We start from the raw sequence: 21,104 nt of genomic DNA on the forward strand, positions 1-21,104 counted from the left end.
CGTTGCGAGTATGGTATGGCAAGTAAATGAAACGATGAAATGAAAGAAACAAAGAATATGATATCGCCATTCTAGACAGGTGTGTCACTGTACTGGTGTAAGATAGTTTGTTTTATGAGTTTTCAAGGCATGGAAATTAAAAAAACCGTATCGGAGTGTGTTACAAATGTAACAGCAATATTGAACATCTTCAAGTTGTTGTTGTTGTTGTTGTTGTTGTTGTTGTTGTTGTTGTTAAGTATCCTGTCAATTAGTTCAAATATATGTTCCTAAAACGATATTTTCAATCGTAACATATGTAATAAAACAAAGAGTTACAAAATTACAAACTACTGTGGTAGAACCCACAGGTGCACCTCGCCCTTTTCACACTTTTGTATAGTAAATAATGATCCAATGTGGAATAATACGAAATCCATGGAAAACCTCACATTGATCTGGGATGGGAATGGTATAGGTTATCGCTGACACGACACACATGTTGACTTTCTTCCAATCAACGTTTTTCATGGGATCGACTGCACCATCATGCATCATCATTGTGAGTCTGTGACAGTCAGTAGCAAGCAGTCTGTTGTTACAAAACAAATTTCATTTGTATACCAGAATTACTGATCACACAAACGACAACCATAGCCTACTAATTGTGAGTGATCCTTCGGTTATTGTCTTACCCGTCCCATTGATTAATGATGGTAGTACACGTAACATTCAAACTGATATAAATAGTCATCGGCACAGAAAAAGTAATAAATAAAATCGGTCACCTAGTCTGGTGACCTATTTAGCAAATAGAGTACTTTCTACACATGATATTATTTGATATTACTACGATATATTCCTAGTAGAGTAGTAGTATCAGTCAAAAGTTAAATCTAGGATTTGCCGACAGGGGAATATAGACTAATATGACCGTATGACATATATACAAAATCGAAACCCTATTTCCGCTGTGAATTTGTGAAACGAAACTTATGGCAAACTATTCCTGTCTACGTTCATTGTCTGTGTCATCGATATAGTGTCAGTCACATTGTCAATCACGTGTTCTAGTTTCAGTGACATTAATTTCTTTGCTTGCATGAATGTACATAAAGACTCACGTAATCTAATACATACAATACATGCAATAGAAATAGTATAATGCTACGTCAATAATATATTGGCTGTGGTAGCACCTGTTAAAATATATCATCATTAAAAAAATGCAAGTGTGGGAGGGGGGGGGGAATATGTGAACAGTGTTTAAATCATACAAACAGAACATGCTCTTTTTTTACGTTCCAAGTTCAATACCACGTTAGTTCCTTTTCGACTTTAATAAAGGTCTTCGAATCGGAATCCGATGTCCTAACCCAAGTTAAATAATATTTATTTTTGGATTATTTTTTCCTGACCTGTTAAAGTGTTTTGTTAGACATACTAGACTTTCTGGAAATATTGTACGCCATGAACAGTATTGAATCATCTGTGGATAATAATATTTATGTAGTTGTACACATGGCATGGTGCAAGATATCCAATCGAAATTCAGATTTGTACTATAGGTACCTGCTATTAATAGTAGGTGATTTACAATGTTGAATTGTCGATTGATTAGATGTACACCGAAGAAAAAACGTCGCGACGTTGAAACAAGAGACTCGTCTAGTCTTTTTTAAATCAAATTTGTCTGTCGCGTACTCAATTCATAGCACTGTGACATTTGCAGGTGAGCTACAGCGCTCAACAATTGCACTGAAAAAAATACGACTCCAGACAGGAAGCTGTTTTGATATCAGTATCATCAACTCTCGGAGGACGATGTGAGCTCTTAATGGGGGAGCGGGGTGTTTGGTAACAAGGCTACAAGGTTGTCAAAATAATAAGGAAAACAACCATGAAACAATGTTGCAGCTGCATCTGTATCTGTAAATGATGTTAGGACTTTTGGTTTATTCTGCACTTAAATATTTTTTTCTTTATCTTTGATGGATATTTCCCTTTGGTTGTATTTCAATTTATAGTTAACCGTGACGTACTATGTAGTCAGGGTCACGTGGGGTATTGGGCATGCATTCTTTATTCCACATTATGTATTAAAGTTCACTATTATCGCTGATCGAAATCGTATACCATTTTCAAAGCACACTAAATGGACCTATATACACTTATAGATGATATAATTTATAGACGATAATTTTATCCCTCAAATTACTTCCCTGATTACACGTACTAAATAAACATATTTTATTTTGATAAGTCGAAAATTTACCGGCTATATAATTGCTCCCCAGGCTGGTTTTGTACAGGTTACTTGAAAACAATAGTGTGCCGTTAGGCCTAATTACTTTAATAACAAATGTTGGAGCTGTGGAGGTGGAATTTGAATTTTCATGTAGAATGGGCGTATTAAACCGGGGCTGCTCACCTAAGGTCACCGCACGAGCCATGGAGGTAGAATTTTAATTTCCACGTATTGTGAACTGAACCCGATCACCTGGCTAGGTCAGGCTGCAGAACAAGTTCAGACGTGGTGCGAGCAGAGTTTCAGAAGACTTATAAGTAAATGTCAAAAACGGGAAAATGTCATGGTATGTTTATGTTCAAGGCGAGCTTGAAGTTCGTGTTGAAAAATACGATTCCCTGGGTACGATTCTCGAGATTATTTCGTTGTTGTTTGGTTATCACCTACTACTACGGAAACCGAGTTATAGGCAAACTATTTAAAGACACAAACTAAATATATTGTTGTTATGTGTGGTAGATTACACAAGTGGGTGATTGTGATGCCTTGATCATGTATATACAATCGCCGTGTAATCAAGACAATGTAGACACCGAATCAGATTGAATGAATGAATGAATGGCCACTTGTGACTTGAGGAAAACTTGATATCAAAGAATTCACCCGCGACTGTTTGTGTAATTGCACCAACGTTCATTACAGTAATAGCTGGTTTATCAACATGTATGTAGTTGTTTGCGTATATCTTAGTTTGAATATTCTTTGATTTCCACGGTAGTAACTAAGCCTTCAATCCATTACAGAAAATATATAGGGGACTGAACTTTGACACAGACTGACTTTGAATTATTCTGGATGCCAACTGTGGTTTCTAACTGTGAGTGAAGGTAGATGGTATAAATAATAACGATACTGTATAGGAACCAAGACTAGACTAACTATGAATTGGTCCAAGAGGAGTCTCTTCCCCTTACATGTAGGAATATATATTAATCAAAATGTTGTTATATTTAGTCTGTAGACCTGGAAAACAACAATCTATGAAATATTACACGCCCCTGTGTTGTGTAAGGGATGATGTGCGTTATCTTTATTGATTGTGTCTATCTTAACTCAACATGAAACCTTGTGATCAGTCTCACTGATCTTGATACATAGCATTTGCAAGCTAAGATGAAATCTCCTGTAACATTGTAATTTTAGATAGTTGTGGAAGCCTTCTAAACATTTTGTGACAAGTACACTTTTAACATTGTATGCAACCCCCCCCCAACCGTTTATTGAAAGGGTGAGTCTCCAAAGGATCTCATATAAACTTCACAAAGTACATTTTTCATATCTTCAATTTTATGAAACTGTAACAAGAATAGTAGCTTGACATTTTTTTTATTTAATCATAGACCCTACACGATAGGTCTATGATTTAATACAGCTTTGTCAATGTCAAGTTTACATTTTTACAATTAGATCTAAAGGGTTTGATTTATGTCGGGTTATAAGCATATATATGCAAAGCATGCCGAATGAAAACGAAGTGTCCACATTGCCCAAATGTGTACGTCAGTGTTTTAATGCGTTGATACACACACACACACACACACACACACACACACACACACACACACACACACACACAGAGAGAGAACAGAGAGACACACACAGACACACAGACACACACACACACACACGCACGCACACACACACACACACACACACACACACACACACACGCACGCACGCACGCACACATACATATACACTATGTATACACAAAAACATATGATATGATAGTGAGGGTGGCGACAATCAGCTAGACAGTATAGTGACGTCGATTTGTTTATCCACTGCATATAACTTACATGGACAACACGTACATATATAAATAACCAAGTAAGCAAGGATTCGAACAATATTATAACATCATTATGATAATTTATTGAGCAGACTGAGTGAGTACGTAGACTTGTTTACCCAGTGTAAAATATCGGGTTATTGGGTGTTATTGCCATTTACAAATCTACCGTGCGTATCAAACACGTGTAACTGAATGAGACGAACGTTTGTCATCAATATAAAGCGAACCTGCATTACTAAATTATTCTTTATCTGGACAACCCTAGAAACATCCCAACCCAATATTAGAGTGAGGTACCGGTTTTTGCGTTAAGGGGTGGGCATGGGGGTGGGGGCGAAATGCCCATGTGGATAAGAAAGTTAATGGATATTTATTTTAATTGATAAAACAACTTTACTAGATTGAAACAAACAGGTGTGCCAAAGTATATATGTGTGACTTAATAAAATAACCTAGTAAACGTGTTTAAAATTTGGTACATACAGAGGCTCCAGGTTTACTGCACATCCGCCTAGACACAGACACAGAGAGACGGACAATTTACCATGCCTACATCATTACTTATTGAACCCCGGTTAAATTGTGCTGAAAAAAATGACCACCTTTGGGAGTCTAGTCTGGGCAAAACGTTTAAACATACTCTAGGGAAATGGCAACTAATTAGTTTTAAAACAATACTGATTAGTTTCAATGTGAAATGACTGAGTCGGAACAGAGCTTGCTCCTTTGGAAGATTAATTCAAACAGCCGTCCACGGAGTTCACTGACATATTGTTGTAACTGTCGTGTTATAAATTCAACAGCTGAGGAATAGTGAATCGACTTGTGTTCTGTCTTCAATATCAATACATTCTCTCGCGCATCAAAAAGTGAATGAATGTGTGAATCCGAGATTAGCCATATAACAATGGAAGGGAAACCGTACATACATTGATGTAGGCTTCTTTTGATATTGATCTTTTACCGTCTCTCTTAATGGTTTCGCCCACTCAAACAATTGCATTGTTATGCATGGCCATATCAAATTAACCCGACGGGCGTGTTGTTGCTATGGCTACCTGGGCTTTCACCTCTTAGCCCTGCCATTGCATACGTGTTGCCTATACACAAGCGCCGAGGTTGTACTTTTTGGCTAAATTATTCGTAGGAAAGCGACTGAATTTACCCCGATTTAAGTTAACTGGTGACAAGTATGGCTGAAAAAGCCGGTGGTAAGGCACTAGCAGGGTTCAACTTTGTGGCTCAAGACCAAATCTGGTAGGTAAAAGGTGGAAACAACACCCGCGTCGTCCATGTTTATACTGTCTGATTTGTGTTACTCGCTTTGGAAATTAACATTTGTTTACTATCTTCAATAGGAAAGATCACATAAAATACGAAGAAGACGCCGCCAAGATATGGCCACAACAGTGGGGATTTCTTAAGACCAGTTACAAAGACGTGAGTTATACGTTCTTTAATTTAACACGACGTTTGGGATATCCTTTAGGGAAATATGTCGGGACAAATTGTTTGCGTAGGCAACGATAAATGATTCGACCTATCGGCCTTTTTGTAACGTCTTTGCAGCGAGGCAGTCGATCGTGGTCGATCAGACACTGCCAGGGGAATAATCGCACTATCCAGAGGCGACACAGAATATTTACCATCTGTCCGCTTTGATTATAAAGCCAAACTACAAGTAAAACTTTTTTTGAAAAATCGACAATCTTTTTATGTCGTTTGGCCAACGAGATATTAACAGTGAATCTCTTCGACAGAGTTATGGAATGTACTGTTTGGTCGTTCTGCAAAATCTGACATATTAAATTCCTGTCGAAGCAATTAATGTTAATGCGATAACGGAATAGGTGTATATCTAGTAAACGTTACAATGTAGCCCATAATAACAACATTCGTTGTCAAGTTATACATCTGTTTCCACACGTATTGCCAGAATCCTCAATTAATGTAATGTGTCGTCTTAAACAAACTACCCTACCTCCGAGTGGGTATCTGATTTTAATGAATCAACGGTGTAAAAAAAACTTGTGCGATAAAAAAATAATCATATACCTCAGATTATATTACATTGGCAGGTATACATAGTCAGGCAGCCAACTGTTGATGGCTCTTGTTATCGATCACCATGTGATTATTTACCGCCATGTTTACTGCAGTTGGGAAAAAGTCGAGTGTAAAATTTTGTGGAAATACACGGGAAATGTCTTGATTGGTCAAATAAATAACGCACAGTGTACAAGTGTGTGAGACTTCAAGAAATCGTTTATCACGCTCACTAATCGGTTATTCATATCGCACGAGATAGCTAAAATCAAACAAAGGAGTTCATAGATGTTTTGATGTTTGTCTTGGTAACCGAAAACCTTTGGCCTTTGGTGAACGCTGTCTATGAACAGTCATACTGGTAAACGCAGCGGTAGCTCATAAATGTACTAGAAGAGAGAGAGGGAGAGTTTGCATATAAAGTGCTTGGATGTTGCACTTTGATTTACAACTGGCCTTGGCATTATGAGCACAGTTTGTACATCCGATGTTATTACTCAATATATTCAAATAAGTTCGAGTGAACGGAACGAAAGAACGGAGACACTTTCTGGAGCCAATATATTCTGATATCAAACTATGTTGATAGAAATCAGACAAAGGGCAAAGACAGATGAAGGATTTATAAAATAAAGAAAAAGGAACAGTTTCTTTGGCCAGATTCAGTCTGATGCGTTTAAAATTCATGAGCTATTAGGAACGGCACTCGGAAGTACCACGGGAAATATCCGGTCTAGACAATGAATTCACCTCGTTATCATTTCACTAAACACACTGTCTGCATTTCCACCACCTGTTGATGGACGTAATGTAGAGCCATATAAATAAAAGTTATTGTTACGACGATTAATCAAGTTGAATTTTTTTCTACACCCATCATATACTTATAGAAAATATTTTTAGAATGAAAAAACAAACACTGAAATTTAAGGTCTGTAATCTGAAAACATAATTTTGGTATACAGAATGAGTAAAAGAATTAAACTTTTGAGAATGTTTTTAACAGCATTTCAGTGTATGTGGTTGACTGGATGGTGAGAAAGTCCTCAAAATATACCCGAAATTCAGACCACTAAAAACATTTTTTGGTGGTCTGAGCTGTAACCAAATATTTTGTCTGCTTCATTCATTTCTGGATGTTCAAAAATAAACAAGTGCATCAAAGTCAGGCCTTCAAAGTAATCATAAAATGATGTATAATTCGATCAAAAAGTAAAAAGTATGAACCCAACATAGACAAATAAAGATATGGCCATGAAATGGAAAATTTTAACTTTGTATAATTGAACTCAGTTGGATAATAGCCATAGATAATTTGCACCCTGGGAAGTTTTGTGTTATTTTAGAGGTAGGAACTAAATCACAAGAAATTAGATAGATGACATGGAAAGAAAGTAAGAGTCATGCTGTGTTTATTTTCAAGCACACTTGTAAGCTTTTATTTAGCTTGAACTCAAACAAAGAAGCTATTGAATGTTTCTATCTAAGCAATCAGAACTATTGAAATAGATTGTTGCCAGCATCAGGACACACTTACACAAAGTGTATACTAACCCAAACATGAATTTCAATTAAAATCAAAATATAAATTAAACTCATTAAAGCTTAAAAAGAATCAATTTAATGTAGTATGCAGAAGTTGTAAACTTTTGCTATTACTTTGTTCAAGAAAATTCCAACCAATACTTTGTTGAATTTGAAAATGAAATTAAGGGGTCTGTCACCATACAACCTTTAGAATAGAGATCAAATTTATCCCAATATTTACCTGTATTGTTCTTCAAAATGGCCACTAAGCAATGTGATAGGAAGTTATAGATTGATAGTTTTCTTGTAACAAGATTATGAGCAACCAAACTTCTGTAATGATTTCAAATATATACCAGGAGCAAACTTCATAAGCCAAACTTTTGGATGAATAGTGACATATACAAAATGGTCCCTGAGGCATATAGTAAGTCCCAATGTATGAGTAAGAAATCTCAAGGAGGGCTATGAGAATGAGTGTTGTCCATTTGTATGTTAACTTTAGTATGTCTGTCTGTATGTTCATGTCCAGTTGATCTCTAAATGAACAAGGTGATATGGAACCTGGGACATATATATATCATTGTGGGCTCCTATCACTTGATGGAATGTTGGCCATTCTTGTCATGACATCAACTAAATTATGTCTATTTATGCTATATTTCAGAAAGGGAACATTTCAATGATTTGTCACAAGTTATTACTATGATTCTAAATATATATGTACATGTTGAATTGAGATTTACCATCATCTAATTCTCAGTACCTGAAATATAATTGTTATGTTTGTAAAAATAACATTCAGTTTCTTGGTCAACACAATTGACTTTCTGCTCAATCTGCTACACATGCATTATTACAGGCACACATATAAGTCAACCTTCTTGTTCTACTTTGACCCCCTAGCATGAAATAAACTGTTATTACAGGTACAGAGCATAAATCAACCTTCTTGTTTCTATTTTAACTCTAGCATGAGGTAAAATAGTATTGCAGTTAACGAAAATAAGTCAACCATCTTGTTCTATTTTGATCCCCTAACATAGGGTGAAAATGCTGGTACTGAAAGTAGTTCTATTTTGACCCTCTAGCATGCTGTAAAATGTTATTACAGGTGCTGAGAAGTCAATCTTCTTGTTCTATTTTGACCTCTAGCATGAGGTAAAATGCTATTGCAGGTGCAAAGAATTGAATTATCATTTACACAAAATATTGTCTTTGGTATAGCATACTGAATTATGTATCTATGTGTTAAACATTTGTTGGAAATCGATTGTCTAACAAGGGCAGATGTTGATACATATACATTTGTACATGTGTACATTTGCTTGTTTTGAAAAGGTTGCTTGTCAACATTTTACCAGAACAGAACAAAAAATACCAAAATTTTTAGTGAGGGGCTAATATGATGCATATTATATAGATTAGTATATAAAATAATGTCCAATAGGGTACCAATTACACAAAATCATTTAGATGTGCCACAAACATACTATACATGTATTTATTATTTTTACATTTTTAGCTCATGTACCAGAGATTACTTACACTGTTGTGCATGCATACTAGTCATATCTACATACACAGCAGTACAATACCGAAAACATTATTGCATATATGAATACAATGAGTGTGCTATCATTCCTTTGTGTACACAATGATGTACAGTATGATTTTTATGGAGTTTTTTAATGTTTGGGTAAACATATACCAGTATACAGAACCCCAATGCATGTGAGTGCCAATGTGTATGATGTGGGTACCGGTACTTAGGGACATTTGCATTTATGCTTGCATTGTTTTCTGCTTCACCTTTATGAGTGTAGTTGACTGCAGCACAGGATTGCAGGCCATGGACAAGACTAGTTCCGCTGAACTATTTCCATGGTCCACATCAGATAACAATTGTCTATTTCTTTTGTATTCATTTTGTATATTTGTATCATATGTTTCTTTGAAAGTGTAGCTTATTTTTGTTATTTGGTGACATAAATTTCATTCATTCATTCATTCATTCATTCATTCATTCATTCATTCATTCAGAAAACATCACAAGCACTAAATCCCTGAATATACCACATTTGCACTTGTATGTAATGGACTAGTGTCATATTATTACCTGGTACTTATATTGGTATACATGCATAGTACCTACTACTGGTAATTGCTCTACAGTGTGAATCCTGAAAAGACTACCTGTGTATGTGAGTGTTCAATGTACATAAAATCACACGGTTGTCATATTCTGTCATGGTCTTCTTCTCTAACATAGCATTCTCTATTGAATTCATATGTACCGATCTGTCTCCGTAATCATAATGAATGGATATATAGAGAAAAGAGCAAACATCAGATCACCAGAGACAAACTTTAATTTCCTGTCCTCCATGTGTATAGTCAGATTGACAAACAAACAGGTTGATATGATAGCAAATGTCACCATGCTTTATGACATTTATCTTAAAGTTTGGATATCAACAGTCTAATAATAGTATTAGTAGTCATGCCATCTTGAATGTGATTGCAGGTATATATGTGGAAGTATGAGATAAGGAATGTGGTTGTACAATAAATTATTATTATCAAGTCATTACCACAAGGATGCTGTGGTATTAGTAGGAAATACATTTCAGCACTCATGCACCTCATTGTATAGACTGTCAACAGTTGTCTTGACTTTTTTGTAATTTATCTTTAATACTATTGTTGCCGCTGAAATTAATAGAATTAAAACATAGTGTGCCAGGACAGGACGTTCAAGTTCCATGAAGTCAAGACGACTGTTCTAACCCACCATACTTCCATGAAGTCGAGACAGACACGAGATTATATTTTAGGTCTTAGAATCCTCAGTGAGTGAGTAGCGCGCATTCTGTATAGTATACTGTACATGCTTACTATTGTATGTTATAGGTTATGTATTTGCACACAACTAGTATTTAAATAAAACATTTCAGAAGGTTTTTGAGGAATACAACAAAATATAATCTGCGTCTGAATACAGACTACTCATTGTATTAAAACTAATTCATTTTTGTAATGCTTTAGACTTTCTTTAGGCTTCATTAATCAAATATTTTGTTTGTCATCTTTAAATCTTCCCAAAACCTACCAGGCAGACAGCGAAAAACACAAACACAGAAAAAAACGCAATGCTACATGCAGCATGTCATGTATAATTCACTGTTCTGTTGATTCATTTCTGTTTATACCTAAATCTACTAGACTGGTGAAATATAAGTTAATAATAATAATAATAAAGTTGATTTTTATATAGTGCTTTCCCACCCAGTCTGGGTGCTCAAAGCACTTGACTATTATTACCCGTGGTATGGATCTATAGCATCACAACGGCCCTTTTTACTTCCTCAACTCCCTTGGGAGCTCAGCATACAATCCATTGCAGCTTTTATAAGTGCATGGGAAAGTATTCACATTGCAACCTCTATCCTACCAGGTCCTATTTATACAACTGGGTTGACTGAGGCACAGTCATGGTTCAAATCTTTCCCAAGGACTTTAGCCACTCAGAAACAAATGGCATCGATGAGCCTGCAACCTGCAGATTTCAAGCCAGCCACTCTAACCATTCATCCATCATGACTCAACAAGTTGATCTATTTAGGAATATGTGTAGTTTAACTACTCTGAATGTATTTGTATGGTCTTTACATTTACAATAGTATAAAGTACAGCTGTCTGTGGAAATTTTGAGCAAAACAAAATTTTTTTTCTAAATATATTGGCAAACGTACCTGTATGTGGACAGCAAACAAAGAATTTAGTTGATGGCACCTTACCTGAAATGGGTAACTGTAGAAGAGAGGGAGAGATATGATTGAGTTCTGTTCATTCAAAAAAGTTCAGTTTCAACTACTATTGTAACTTTAAAATTAAATATTAACCTATTCATCTACAGAGTATGTCCTCATGGTACAAATAAAAATTTTCAGTTAATATTTATTTTAATTGGAAAAAAAGCTCAAGTTACAGCTATTTCAGAAACAATTCATTTACTGGGGATATTGTCATGGTCTATATTACCACGTTATTGACAAACCAGGGTAGTAATTGTGTAAAACTAACACAGACAACAGCTGTTTTTGGAAATTTTTTTCACGTAGACCTAATATTTTCCTATTTGTGTTTTGTCTGGATGTTGTGTGCGAAAGGTTAGATATAGAACCATTGAAAATAAATCATTTTGAGTGAATTAAAATGAAACATTTATGGTTGCTGAGCAGGTGGCTGATAAACACATGCTGGTAGAAACCTCTACTATTAAAGGTCTTGGCTATTATATCTGCGGTTTAGAATTTCAAATACCATTTCCTATTTTTCAAAAATTTCATTTCCGGTGACTTGTGTTAAAATTATGCTATATTTAGAAAAGGCTTGGCAAAATATCACCCCTGAGAAAAGAAATCTACCCCCCCCCCCCCCCCCAGGATAATATTTCCTTATTTCCAAAAGAGGAAAAGATTTTTAATGAGTTTATATTTATACACACAAAATGTTGTGTTCTTATCCACACTTTTTGCTTCAGAAAGTGAAGGTAGGGTTTATTAAAAGTCATTTCAGTCAGAAGACTAGAAATTAATTTTCTGACATCATAGTGAAATAATAATTTGTTCTGAAGGGGAACAAAGATTGGGTTGATTTTAGACTTGCATGTATCACGTTCTTTATGCTTACAGTCATTTTCACCAACTCCGCATCATGTGACCTCTCCATAAGAGAGTAATAAAGATAGGCAAATGCTGTTTGGAGCTTCTTTATGTTCTCAAAACTGGCCTTAGCATCGTATGGCCATTGTTTCAAGAAGTGTGAAACTTCTAACTTTGCTTATTTCCCCATAATGCCTCACTCTAGGGTACAGCAAGCCTCTTTTAAGCCAGAATTTTTCTAGCTCTATTTTAAAGAGGTTGTGATGTGGGTTGATGGAAATTACTTTTTTGAGTCTCCAAAGCATAAAGAAATATATATATATATATATATATGCACAAGCTGACTCCCCATTCACATTTGTGAGAATTCATTATAGTAGACAGGTTTCGCAATTTAACCCTTGTTCATAGATGCGTGAGAGAATATGCAAATTTTCTTGTCAATCGTTTAGAACAAAAGTTGTCTGCTGGTTAGCACAACTGAACTGATACGGTTCAGTAGTGATATAGGCATGGCAGAGTGTCTGTCTGTCTGTACATGTATGTGTGGATGTGTGTGTGTGTGTGTGTGTGTGTGTGTGTGTGTGTGTGTGTGTGTGTGTGTGTGTGTGTAAACAACTTAAAGTAAAAAACCAATGGACCAATTGCCATGATATTTGGTGGGTCCATTACCTTGGGTGTCTAGTTGAGAAATTGTTCAAATCAAAGTGATCGCATCACAGGTGTGTGATTTGGGTCAAAAAATGTGATTTTTGGTCAAAATACTTACGCTCAAAAACTACTGGGCAGATCAGTCTGAAATTGGTGGGAACATTCTTAAGGGTGTTTAGATTAAGAAGTGTTCACGACATGGTGGTCCCATTAGTGATATGCAAATTAGGTCCAAAACTACTGAGCAGATTGGGCTGAAATTTAATTGAGATGCATTTGGGGGTATCATACAATGAAAATATAGTTTGATGAATCATTCATATGTTCATGTGCATAACATCACAGTTTTTATAATTGGTATCCAAAGTTTTCTACTAAATTTCTATATTTTAAGGGAAAATTAATGCTTAATTTTCATATATTTATTGAACTAATTTTTTTTCATTTTTTTTAAATTGCAGCTTGTTAAAGACGATTTTCCGAAAACGGAACGAGAGAAGCTTGTTCTGCCACCTCCCCTCACACTACCCCCTATTACTCCAATTTCAAGATACATACATGTTGGCAGATCACCGCCCATTCCAGAGACAACAGCAGGATACTTTGGTTGGAGATCTACCAAAAATGACTGTAGGTTAGAGAAATATGGACGTTATGCCAAACCTAAGGGTGGACTTGTCAGGCAGCTGAATTGGCCAAATGAAGGCATTTAACTGAAACATTCTACAATGGAGTTTTTGAAGAAAGGACGGTGGTTCATTGCTGCATCAGAACTTTAATATAACATTCGATGAGTTTGTCAAGATATGAACTACTAAGTGTGTCAAACCCCTCCCCCCAACACTTTGCTGTGATCTTTCACTTGATCATTTACATATGTAAATATGAGTTGTCATTGACATTAGCATAGATACACCTGGTTATCTACATATGTAAATCAGATGTGACACTGAGATTAGCATAAATACACCTGGTTATCTACATACATCAATTAGATTTGTCATGTAGCGTATGTGTTTGGTAATATACATGTATATATGTAAACCAGATGTGTCATTCATATTAGCATAACCCCATCTGGTCAGCTACATAAATTAAATTTGTCACTGAAATAAGCCTAGACAAACATCTCTATTTCACTTCCATCTCCTCAACCTTAGAGACTCTAAGAATATCCTCAATCTCAGAGACTAGATGACAAGTTCAATGTTTAGAAATATATCCTTTCTAAAGTACATCACTTTATTGTCTGGTGAAAAGGTAATTAACTTTCATAATCTTAAAACCACCAAACTTATTTAACTCTCACAAGAATGAAAAAACGAATCCAGCTCACAAAAATAGTGATTTTATGTCTTGAGTGATCCAGTGTTTCATTTGTATATCTAAATAGTAAATAACCTAATGGAATATACATTATAGGTGAATATTTCTATGCAATATTCCCCTCTCCATTCCATTTCATATTCCATCCAACTAAGAACCTTGAAATACAGGGAATTTCTGCTCATGCTATTCCATTTGATTTCATTCCAGCGTTCCAATGTATTCCATTTGAAAGTTTGTTGATGGTTGTCTGTGAGAAATGGTAAAGAGATATGTTGTAGTTGTATATCAAAAACAGTAAGATCTATGGTGTTCTATCATTTGATCCACGATTAAAGAACACACCAAACTATATACAGACTTAGTTTACCAGTACATCATTCTGTAATTTGCATATTTCACAGACAGTCATCAATCAAGAGGTGTGGAGGTCACATATATAAATCAAAAAATGGAACATGTTGTATTCGTCAAATTTACATTTTGACTGACCTGCCAATGCAGTAAATTTGTATTTTAAAAGTAATTTATAAATCTATACATTTGAAGCAGTTCTCTGCATTGTCATCATTATAGAAGTTGGGAGAGTAGAGAATGTATGGTAGAGTTTAGGAAGATATGAAAGTTATTCATTACTTTATTTAAAAATAAAATGCAACAACCTTGGATGTCAATGAACATATGTTGGTAAATCATATGGTACAAGCATATGTTACTGAATTAGCTAACTTTACCTATACTTGTCACAATTCTCATTGATGGTACTGTGTACACTGACTTGATGTCCATGTGGAAATAGTACAAGTAAATGTTCTGAACCATTTCATTGTTTGTCAACAAGTTGTAACTTTGCAGGATGTTGATAGAGTTTGATCAGACAATTGTTTTCAGTAATTACAACATAAAGAGTATTATGTCTACAGTTGTTTGTTTTCCCTGGAAATTTGAGCCAGTTTAATTTTCATGTACAAAACATTTATAACATAGACATTACTTTTATGATTTATATAATAATGGCAAAAATATATATATTAACAGTTGATAATTTTGATTATAGAACTCAAATGTTTGACAAAAACTTGTAAAATTACGACAATTTTTAAATCCAATTCTTATTGACTGACCACCTGACCTATTCAACTTCATACCCACTTGTTTATCTAGTGTAGACATTTGTTTGTTTATGCCAGGTGAATGAGGCACTAATTGTTTGACAGCTACCACCATTACTGTGTAAAAGCAAACAAAGAGAAGATACTTAGTGATAGCATGTTTTGGGTTGTGACTACATACATACTAGTCTGTTGTCTGTCTGTTAGCCAGGTTAACTTTAATAGATTGACACATTTGCCTTATCTAATAATTGATACAGAGTAGTACTTGTCCATCCATCATACATAGTGTCTGGGAGAGGATAAAGACAAACGTAAAGTATGGTTGTTAAGCCAAAGCCTAAAGCTTTTGCAGAAAAAGGATCAAAGCCTACAAAATTTGACCTTTCTGCTCAGACCACTGCATATCATATTGTCTGCTGTAAGCCAGTACATTCTGCAAACCATGGGTTAGGAATTTTGTGAATGATGTTTTAGTTCAGTTTTGAGTCAAGGACAGTAAAAAAAAAGATGAACTTTTCACACACGTGTTGTGAAAAATTTAGTTTATCAGTGTTTTTAAAGGATTTTAAGACATTATCAAAGTCTTGTGATTTCTTTCTTGTTGAAGTTTATATTATGTGCAAAAAATTCCTGGTGGTTTTTTAATCAAAGTAATTGTGTCTTTAAAACAGAACTTGAAATCTTGATGGCACATTTATCCTGATTATTATTATTATTTGATGAAATAAGTTGTGTGACTGGCAAATTATCAATGTAAATATGTGAAATTAATTTCAAATGAAATCACAGGTATAACAAATCTGACAAAAAGGGAACAAAATTTGACTAATTTGGTGAAAATTTGAATATTAGACAGCTAGCAGCATTAGTGAAGTGAATATGTTCTAAAAAGTTGTAAAAAAAATCACCTCTGTATCCATCAACAAGTGTCTATAGCAACAGAAAAATAGTGCCAAACATTTCTTTTTTTGTTCTCTGACTATACTTACAGTCATATATAGTTTCCGTCCATATTACCCTCTCAGGCTAGGCAAATATTTTTTTGTACACATATTTCATCGTGAGATCTACAGAGTATCAAGTCTTTTAGTTTTGGACAAGCATCACTGCATTTACCAAATAACAAATATCAGAGCACACTTGAAATAGTTTACATTTTATCATGTAAGAAATCTATAAAAAAAAAAAAGTCATCGGAAAAATTCTGATGAAAATACATCGACTTCATATGTTTGACAGACAAAATGCTGTAAAATGTATGTAATAATATAATTATTATGGCAGTAAATGCACACACATGCAAAAATATACACTCTGTGCCAACATTTTGTGAATATTTGAAAGGGTTGAGATACAGATTTGTGTTTTGGTGTATCACAGAACACCTGATATGATTATACTTATTGGTCAAAATAGACACGAATATGCAAATTTAATATTCATATTTGAAGCTTGGCCAATCACACAAGACCTTACAAAATGCTTTACATTTTAGGAGGTAATTTATATGAGTGCGCAAGTGAAACTACAAACCAGCAATAATGATGAACTTAAACAACTTTTTTTTGTAAAAAGTCAAATTCATAGACATTTTATTGAGTGATAATTTTAAAACCAACTTACAATATTTTGTGACAAGTTGGCACATACAAGGGTGCATATAGTTATAAGGTTGCAGGGACAAAGAACATAGAAATATTTACCAAAAACTATTCCGTCCATACATTGGCTTTCATAGACTAGTAATTTTATGATAACAGAACATTTTTTCATTGAAGCTGTAGTGTTGCACAGTAATGTGTTTATTTGACAGTTTTCCTGTATCTTCAACAATATGTAATTTCAGAGCTGGTTGGGTTTTTTCACACCACCAAACAGATTGCTATGCAGTACAAGATGCAAGGCTGGTGATTATTTACATTGATAACAAGTGTTGTCATTAATTGGAATACCATATGAATATTGATTAGCTAATTAGCATAAATGTATACTAATTATGCACACATCTTGAGATGAATATTAGCTAATTAGCATAAATGTATACTAGTTATGCACACATCTTGCATTTGTTATACACTGCAAGATGAGTATTGATTAGCTAATTTGCATAAATATATGTTAATTATGCACAATCTTGCATTAATTTGCTATACAGTGCAAGATGCGAGGCAGCTAATGAATATTGTAATGGCAACTTGCATCATTATATTTTGAATAATTATCATACTCATTAACATTATTGAATAATAAAGAGCCTTGCATCTTGCATTAGATAACAGTTGTTAAAAATCTCTTGAACCAGTATATATAACAAGCATGCAAGTTTTGAATAACTGATAATGGATATTTTAAACCCTATCAGAATGTTTTAATCCAATTTGGATTAGAAAATGTTCCTCCAACATTCATACCAGTGTCAGTTGTTGTAGAAACCATAACCCATGCATTGAGATATATCATAAAAGAAACATCAGGTTTGGTACTGTTACCTAATTCATCCCTGATGTGGGATAGGTTGTTATGTTTTCATGACATATTAAAACTGTTGGACTAAAGTCTTTTGTGTTGTTTTTATTCTTACTATTAAAGATGTCATTATGTAAAGGAAACTTTTATCATGCATTGGTTTCTATTTATCAGTTCTACTATTTCACACATCTTTCACAGTAGGGAACTTGCAAACTCGCCATCTTGAATGTTGCATCATGGGAAATATGATAATAAATACTAATCAATTAGTATTGTAAATAATAATATTAGGTTGTTTGTAACCACAAATGATCAATTCATAGTCACCCTGATCATTGTGGAAGGTTTACTTTATCGGTAGCTCCAAATTAGGTATTACGATAACCACAGATAATCCCATAGTCCTTTGCATCTGAGCATGTTCAGTCTGGATTGCAAGTTCCCTATTATTACAAGTTATAGTTCATTCAGGGTAATGGCGGTCTATAGCTTTTTATCGAATTTCTGGTTGCTAACTGACTGAAATGAAGGGATGCAAGAGTAAAGAGATTCAGTCAGTCTGATCAAATGACTGGTCTTTTAGAGAACGGAGATGATTTCCAGAAACTAGAAGATGAATCAATACTGTGTGTCTCTGTGTGGAGCGTGACTCATAGTTTTCTTGTCACAGCTTCTGATGAAATGAATTTGAAAGATTGACAGGCTGTAAATGTCACATGTCATGAGCAACGTGGCAGTTGTCTTATTATTAGTGTATAGTATCATCACAAATGTACTCATTTATTAGGATAAAACAGCAGTGTAACTTTCAGCCCACCGGGAGTTAAAATAATGAGAAAATATGATCTGCATGATGATTAGATTACCCGTCTTGATTGTTGCCAATCAAAATATTGATATTTTTTCAACATTGCTGCTTTTATAATCTTTGACAAATTGTTGCTCTATAAGTTCAAAAAGTTGTAACTTGTGTATTCTTGATATTCATGGGCATGAAACAGACCCTTAATAGGTTGCGATCAGGTTGCAAGACTACTTTGGAACATTTTTCCTTTCTAGTTTCTATTCTCTTGGTAAAGAAACTGTTACACATCAGACATGAACGAATATCCCATAATAGACTTACTTATTAGAGTTCTTTAATAAATGAAGTTCAATGTTAAGCCATTTCTGGTCATGAACCAGACTCACTGCAAATCTGGAAACTTTTTGTCGGGTTGAAATTTTTCTGTTGAAAAAATAGTGTGATGCACCATATTGTGCATTTCCATTTGAATGAGCAGGGAGTCTTGTGAACTGGTGTGAAATCTGATCAATTTCTTATGGAGATTGTTATTACCCTGTACGATTTTAATGACATTTTATGCATACATACAAATCACCATATTTGACAAGTTCAGATTTCAAACACATGTACAGATAAATTAAAAAAAATACAATAAAAATTGGGTAATAAGTTGCAGATATAAAGTATTATAAAGTGTCTCAGCCTAGTGTGCTTAAAGAGTATGACAAAAGTTGCTGTCAAACTCTAAGTTGGGTAAAGAATGTAATCATCTGATCTACGGACTGTTTGAACAAATTCATGTCGTGCTTAATCTTCACGTTATCTTTAACTGTTTGCTATTTTTCATATTTATTCAAAAATATGATAAACTTTTACTGAAAATGGTTTAATTTTACTTGTCATTAACAGTGTACACTGGCTTGATGTCCATGTGTAAACAGTGATCTCGACATATGGTTGTGTATAAATAATAATATGTGGTATGTTGATAGTGTTTGATCTCCATGGAGGATCAATTCTGTTTCAGCAAACTGTACAACAACATCCGTATGTCGACAATAAAATATAATTACTACTATTGGATATTAACTATGTGAACTACTCTGTGGTGTAATTATTAAAAAATAATCGCTCTTAAACTTTTATTTTCATTACACTGTCTAGACGTCCAATTTTTTAGATAATGTAAATTTTGCAAGCCAGTTTAAAGTGAATTACTGGACTGTGAGGTCAATCTGACCTGACAGGAAATATAAAATTGAAGTGTTACACCTCTTTTTTTACGAGAACAATAAACTTTGACTGCATGTGCCTTCCAATTTAATAAAAAGATTAATTTTGAAGTAAATGGCAGTATGAGTTTATCATTAATGTATGAAGTGTATATGTGCTGGTCTAATAGAAAATGTGTGGAGTTTATGGTAGACTTATACATGCCATAATAATATATGAAATATTGGAGTAAAGTGTCAGAGTGACTCTTTCAACCAAACAAAGAACTGTGGTTGCAGTCCTGGGGGCGGTTACAATTAGTCAGCTGTGGTAGGGGTGTGTTGTCAATACTGTCAACTGCATTTTAGATCCAGTTTAACCAAAAACCATTGAATGCCTCATTTTAGGCCATTACAGGTTTTTAGAACATCAACTTTGAGAACGAAATAAAGGGTGGCACATGTATGTATAGTCAAATAGGGAGAGTACGTAGCCTACTGCCTATATGTGAAAATAAAAACGACACATTATTATATGTGGAATTACAGGTAGAGAGTGAATACTAAATGTGTCTAAATTAAAACACCTGGCATAAAGTTCAAAAACAGGTTTCAAAGGAAACACTTTGAAATAGTTTTTCAGACATTATTATCACAGATGGTGGAAATATGTTACTTCCTTCGCATGTTATTACTGAAGAAAAATGTGACAAAAAAATGTAATGATTAAAACTTACATTTGAAAATGGAACTTGTGGAAAATTTGAGTAGGCGTTATGATTACAGATGGTGGCTGTATGTTTGCTTCATTTAACAATGTGTCTAATTAATTTGGTCTATTTTATTTCAGCTGCTATTTAACTACTCTATTTATGGGTAGATTGTGAGTGTTTTTATCCAGTATGTGAAATAATAGACACATACTGGTTTGGGTATACGGAAAATGACATATTCATGAAATAGTATTTATGATGGCAGTGACTCAAATTGTGGTACATGTTGTTAAACTATAAATCTGCAGGAAGGATGATGACTTGAAAATGAAAATATACTGGCCAAAAAAAAAATGTTGAACATCCACCTTTGCCAGGAGAGTTTATGCATGTGCATGAGTGTTCTGAATTATGGTCGTCATGGTGATATGTTGGATGTCTTGAAAAAATAATGTGAAAAATAAACATCTAGCCCAAGTCCATGTTTGTCATGCAATAACTGCAAAAAAA

General features: G+C 34.4%; 1 protein-coding gene across 1 annotated transcript; it reads left to right on the top strand.

Moving 5' to 3' along the window:
* The first annotated feature begins 5,165 nt into the window (after nt 1-5,165).
* LOC144437580 (ciliary microtubule inner protein 1-like) lies at nt 5,166-19,981 on the top strand. The gene is made up of 3 exons (XM_078126547.1): nt 5,166-5,339; nt 5,441-5,522; nt 13,435-19,981. Exons 1-3 carry the CDS (start codon nt 5,275-5,277, stop codon nt 13,684-13,686), a joined length of 399 nt encoding a protein of 132 aa, XP_077982673.1. The 5' UTR covers nt 5,166-5,274; the 3' UTR covers nt 13,687-19,981.
* Nucleotides 19,982-21,104: the final 1,123 nt, after the last annotated feature.

This window comes from Glandiceps talaboti, chromosome 7 (assembly GCF_964340395.1).
Source record: "Glandiceps talaboti chromosome 7, keGlaTala1.1, whole genome shotgun sequence".
NCBI classification, from domain to species: Eukaryota; Metazoa; Hemichordata; class Enteropneusta; family Spengelidae; genus Glandiceps; species Glandiceps talaboti.